At 46.7% G+C, this 6,042-nt stretch overlaps 1 protein-coding gene across 1 annotated transcript in view; it reads right to left on the bottom strand.

Moving 5' to 3' along the window:
- The window catches only part of EFHB (EF-hand domain family, member B), a 68,258-nt gene extending 63,308 nt beyond the window's left edge, over positions 1–4,950 (bottom strand). Inside the window, exon 1 of the mRNA XM_010856709.1 lies at positions 4,006–4,950. Coding sequence (XP_010855011.1) covers positions 4,006–4,926 — 921 coding nt within the window. The 5' untranslated portion in view covers positions 4,927–4,950. The remainder of the gene's footprint in view (positions 1–4,005) is intronic.
- Positions 4,951–6,042: the final 1,092 nt, after the last annotated feature.

Here is a 6,042-nt window from a genome sequence, read left to right as displayed (position 1 = left end):
AGAATTGATGCTTTTGAACTGTGGTGTTGGAGAAGACTCTTGAGAGTCCCTTGGACTGCAAGGAGACCCAACCAGTCCATTCTGAAGGAGATCAACCCTGGGATTTCTTTGGAAGGAATGATGCTAAGGCTGAAACTCCAGTACTTTGGCCACCTCATGCAAAGAGTTGACTCATTGGAAAAGACTCTGATGCTGGGAGGGATTGGGGGCAGGAGGAGAAGGGGACAACAGAGGATGAGATGGCTGGATGGCATCACTGACTCGATTGACGTGAGTCTGAGTGAACTCTGGGAGTTGGTGATGGACAGGGAGGCCTGGCATGCTGCAATTCATGGGATGGCAAAGAGTCGGACACGACTGAGCAACTGAACTGAACCGAACTGAATCTTTTGTCCAAAAAGTAAGGGAAGGAATTGGCTAAAGAATCACATATCAACTTAAAGAAATCTTTTTTTAATCACTAAAAAATTCTTTGTAACAACTCTGAAAATGTATTAAATAGTAATAAGTGAAAATAAAGACAGTTTTAATGCTTGCTGTTAACAACTACATGAAAATTAATTTGGATAAAAATGTTACAGGAAGTATAGTACAGTCTAGAACTCAGATTCTTTTTTTCTAGCCACGCCACATGGCATGTGGGAACTTAGTTCCCTGACCAGGAATTGAACCTTCACACCTTACATTGGAAGGGTAGAGTCTTAACCACTGGACTGCCAGGGAAGCCACAAAAACTTATACCCTTAAATTGGAAGTTGTGACTTCAAATCCTGGGGTTACCACTTATTAGCTGTAAGACTTTGGCCAGATTATCTAATTCACCTCATTTTCATCACCTGTAAAGAGTTGATCCCTGCAAAGCAACATGGGTGGCAATGTAGATATAGTAAAGCCACCAATAACTGTTGACTAATGTGAATGCAACGAAGTGCCAGTAGGCACGCTGCTGCTGCTGCGAAGTCGCTCAGTCGTGTCCGACTCTTAGCGACCCCATGGACTGCAGCCCACCAGGCTCCTCCATCCATGGGATTTTCTAAGTAAGAGTACTGGAGTGGGTGCCATTGCCTTCTCCGCCAGTAGAAGTGTTACGGTAATGAGCTTATGTGTGTTTCCATTCCTGTTTTCTCAATTTTCCGTGTTATTATCTTTGTTTTATACTGAAAGTAAGTATTTCAATTTTTTTAAGATTTTTTTGATGTGGACCATTTTTTAAGTCTTTATTGATTTGTTACAGTACTGTTTCTGTTTTATGTTTTGGCTTTTTTGGCCACAAGGCATGTGAGATCTCAGCTCCCTGACCAGGGATGGAACCCACACCCCCTATATTGGAAGGCAAAGTCTTAACCACTGGACCACCAAGGAAACCCCGGATATTTTAATATTTACAGGTGTATTTTTAAAGGAGTCTCATTTCTAGTCTTAACTCATCTCTCCTCTTGCCTGTGGTCCCATTTTCACTCCCTCCTGCCTACCTAGGGTAGGCTCATCAGCTCCTTGGAGTTATCTCAAACTCCCCTCCCGATCCACTAAACAAATGTATCCCTAAACGGAATCCTTACTCCATTCCCTTCACTGTCACACTTCTTCAGGGGAAAAAAAATTCACAATACTTTTCTCTAATTCTAATTTCACTCTTCAGTGTACTGGAATCTGAATTCTAACAATGTCACTAGTTCCCTGAATGTCCAAAGCTGGTTTATCTTTATTCTATTTCCCCTATCGCAGACGTTTTTAACACTGCTGGTCACTTTCTCCTTGAAGCTCTCGTCCCTATCCTTTCACATTTAGAAAGGAGGATGTGAAAGGGAGGAGGAAGCAGGGGTTTTAGAATTGCCTGTATCGGAAACCGGAAGCTGGTCTCCGCTCCTACGTGAGGTCAGGTCTGAAGCCGTAGACTGCAGAACCCATCCAGAAAGGAGAAGCAGGCACGGCCAAGTGAGACGAGAGTGGCTGGGGAAACCCAACGAGGGAACCAGAGAGTAAAGGGGTCCGAGGCAAAAGAACGCCCTGAGCCCCAAGGGGAACAGAAGTCTGCAGATGCAGAAAGAGAAAATTCTGCAGAATCCCTGTGACCAGTTCAGTGAAACTGTGTTCTCCTATCTCTCCTTTATTCCCCGAACATTTTAAGGGTGCTCCCTTTCTGTTCCTCAATACCACCCTCTTCAACTTGTCTTTTCCTTCTATCCCACTCACTCATCCAGCCCTCCTCCTATTTATCAAACATATATTTACTGAATGGCCACTATAAGCTGGGCATTGTGATATGCCATGAAGCTATGCGATAAATATGAGAAAATCCTTGTCCTCAAGAACTCACGTAGTTGGGACATCTCTAGGGATTCAGTGGTTAAGACCCCATGCTTCCACTGGAGGAGCAGGTTCCATCCCTGGTAGGGGAACTAAGATCCCACATGCCACATGGCAAGGCCAAAATGTTTAAAAAATAAGAAAATAAAACAATTACCTAGCTGACATTCCTTCTTCTGACAGTCTCACAGGTTCCCCAAGGTTCCTGCCCAGACCTTCTCGTCCTACCCCCACCCACGGCTCCAGCTGTCTCCCTGGCTGTTTCATCTGGCACCCTCCAGATGTCTCACACTCAGGACTGCAAGCTCCAGGTGTTCACCAGATACTCATGGGCCACCAAACCGGAAGATGTCTCATTATCAACAGAGAAACTCCTAAGTTGTCCATCAACTTCCCTGTCTTTCACCACATAGATCCACAACTGGATGGCAATTCTTAACAATACCGTCTCCTGAAAGCTTCTCAGAATGGCTCTTTCCTATCCATTCTTTCTAACTCCGCATTACTTTCAGGCCATCATTACCTTGAAATAGCCTAACTATTCAATATCTTTCCCTTCCAGTCCACCATTATTATTGATAACACATATATCTTTACAAAAAGCAAACTGTCTTTATTTCCTCCCTCGTGAAGACCCACCATTGCTCTCTCCCCACGTGTTTTACTCCTGCGTTGTGGACCTTTCGATTTCTTCTTCATCTCCTACCGCTATGCTGGCTAAACAGAATTGCTTATATCTCCCGACTCAAGAAGTTTTGGCCATGCTGTATGCCGTTCTTGGCTCAAGGTGCCTCAACCCTTTTTCCCAACTGACAAATACTGACACATTTTTTTAAGGACTCAGTTCAGGCACTCAGTCATGTCCAACTGTGACCCCATGGACTGCAGCATGCCCGGCTTCCCTGTCCATCACCAACTCCTGGAGTTTACTCAAACTCATGTCCATTGAGTTAGTGATGCCATCCAACCATCTCATCCTTTGTAGTCACCTTCTCCTCCCACCTTCTATCTTTCCCAGCATCAGGGTCTTTTCAAATGAGTCAGTTCTTCGCATCAGGCGGCCAAAGTATTGGAGTTTCAGCTTCAGCATCAGTCCTTCCAATGAATATTCAGGACTGATTTCCTTTAGGATGGACTGGTTTGATCTCCTTACAGTCCATGCAGGATCTTAATTCTCCAACCTGGGATTGAACCCATGACCCCTGCACTGGGGTCACAGTCTTAACCACTGGACGGCCAAGGAAGTCCCCTTTCTAAATAAGCTCCAGTACTACTAGCTCTGTAAAGACTTTGCCATCTCCTCCAAACAAAACTGTCCAAATTTTCCATTGAGCTCCATGTTTACAGTGAACCTCTATTAAGGAAGAATCACATTTGTTTTCTATTCATATAGATATCTACATAATATTTGTTTAGTTATCGTCTTCATCATTGGAGTGACAACCTAAACCCACAGGGTAGGGACCACGTGCTTTTCATTTGTTAGTGCCCTGGACCCAGCATAATGGTCACAAGTCTTAACTGAAAGAACAAATAAGTCACAGAATAATGAATGGAAAAAGAAAAATGTTTCTGAAAAAAGCTACGTGAATACTAGGATACAACATGTACTGGAGAAAGAAGATTGAGAAGGTGCAGACTGAGGGATGGAATGTAAGTCAAAGAAGAAAGGGGGAAAGTGTTAGGAAAAAAACTTACACTTGGCCAGCAAGGCATCCGATCAAAAAATTTCCCAGAGTATATGGGTCTGATGCGATCTGGAGGTTCTACTCCTGGTTCAGTGTTCTCAGCTTCCCTTTGCTCCTCAGGTTGTTGGGCCAACTGCCATGCAGGAGGTTCCATCACCAAGCCCGTCTGGGGCTCTGGAGACTCCACTTCAGCCGGCTCCTCCGGGCGGGTGAGCCCCATGTTCACCTCCACAGGAGGCTCTGTCTCTGCGCTGGGCTTCATCACCACACAGGCGGACTCTCCTCCCAGTTCCCCTCTACACTCCATCCCCAAAGCCGGTAGCTTGCTCACTGACGCCCCGAACCCTTCAGGGTCACCAGTCACAGGACATCTCCTGCCCCCTGAAGCCTGTGGACTTTCACACCCCTGGCCCAGTGGAGGCTGTGTTACCCTTCCTGGACAATACCCTGCCAGAAAACGCTCCTTTTCTAAACCCACTCTTCCGGGCAACGCACTCAGAGGAGGTTTTGTTTCCTGTGAGGCTGAGACCCTGTGGACTCCTAAATTACTCCCATCCATGACGGTCCTAGAAATATTCTGTCTTTTCAATCTCAGTTCAAGCCCCTTGCTTGATGGAGATCTTATTTCTGGTGATGCCATCCTCTCCTCATATGTCTTACTACATGGGAAATCTTTTCTTAAGCCCACTCTGAGCCCCAGCTCCGTGGGAGATGTTGTTCCCATGAAGACTCTCCTCTCTTCTAAGTCATCCTTTCCTTCCGGGGCGAGTCCCACCTCCATGCTCAGGGGAGATTTCCTCCCAGACACCGTCATTCCCGGTCCAAGGGCACTCATCTCTGAGGGGTAAGCTGTACCGGGCTGGAGGGGAGCTCCTAACCCCTTGGAGGGCTCCAACCCTTTGGGGGACGGCACTCTCAGAAAAGAGCACATCTCCACCCTGGGTCCCTGCCCGTTCAACACCTAGCGGGGTTCGCAGGGAAGAGGAGGCAAGGTCTGTTTACCCGGTTACCTGGGAAACGGGGGCGGGGCTTGGAGCGCAGCTCTGTGCGCGAGCCACGCCCTTCTCTTCCCTCCTCTCCCCCATCTCTCCTCATTCTTTCTCCCTTATCCTTGCCTCCTCTCTTACCCTCTCCTTCCACCCCTCTTTAGAAGACTGGAGGGCAAGAAAATTACTTGAAATATGTGGTTCTGGGCTCTAGAGCACGTGATGCCCAACTTCTCACAAGGCGGTCCCCTCAGGGTGGGTTCAGCCAGGGGTCTCCTCCCCGCTGCGGGCCTGTTGACTTCACTGTCGACAGGGCCTGTTCAAGGAATGAACAGCCCTCTCTCTGGTGGAGAGCGCCTGTTTTACGTCCTGGCTTGTGAAAGTACCTGCGAACTGCATGTAGTTCTCTCAGTGCTTAAGAACTCCTTTAAAAAAAATCTGTGAAGTTACGTTTGGCAGCTGTGGTAAGGACCATCTTAAAAGTGTGACTTACACTTCAATAACTGTACTTTAAAGAGTATTTCAAGTAAATATATTAAAGCTTGGAATGAGTTATACAATAATGCATGATGGATTTTTAAATTTATTTAGTGATCTTTGGCTGCACTGGGTCTCCGTCGTGTGTGGCATCTCTCCAGGTGCAGTGAGTGGGGCTACTCTCCAGTGGCGATGCGAGGGCTTCTCATTGGAAGGGCTTCTCTTGTTGCAGAGCACAGGCTCCAGGGCTCAGTAGTTGTGGCTCAGGCTTAGCCTCCCAGAGGCATGTAGGATCTTCCTGGACCAGGGATCGAATCTGGTGTCATCTGCGATGGCAGATGGACTCCCAACCACTGGACCACCAGCGAAGCCCCGAATATTGGATTTTAAAAATAATGTGGCAAACTCAAACTTACATATGGGATTTTCTTTAAACTCTTTCAAGTTTTAATGAATGCGTATTTGAATATTTGTCATGTTCTACATATACTGGGGGCTTCCCTGGTGGCTCTGCTGGTAAGAATCTGCCCACAATTCAAGAGTCCCGTGTTTGATCCCAGGGTCAGGAAGATCCTCTGGAGAAG

This window comes from Bison bison, unplaced genomic scaffold, assembly GCF_000754665.1.
Source record: "Bison bison bison isolate TAMUID 2011002044 unplaced genomic scaffold, Bison_UMD1.0 scf7180017864374, whole genome shotgun sequence".
Lineage (NCBI taxonomy): Eukaryota > Metazoa > Chordata > Mammalia > Artiodactyla > Bovidae > Bison > Bison bison.
Note: the sequence above shows the minus strand (reverse complement) of the source record. Positions and strands in the feature narration are given on the sequence as shown.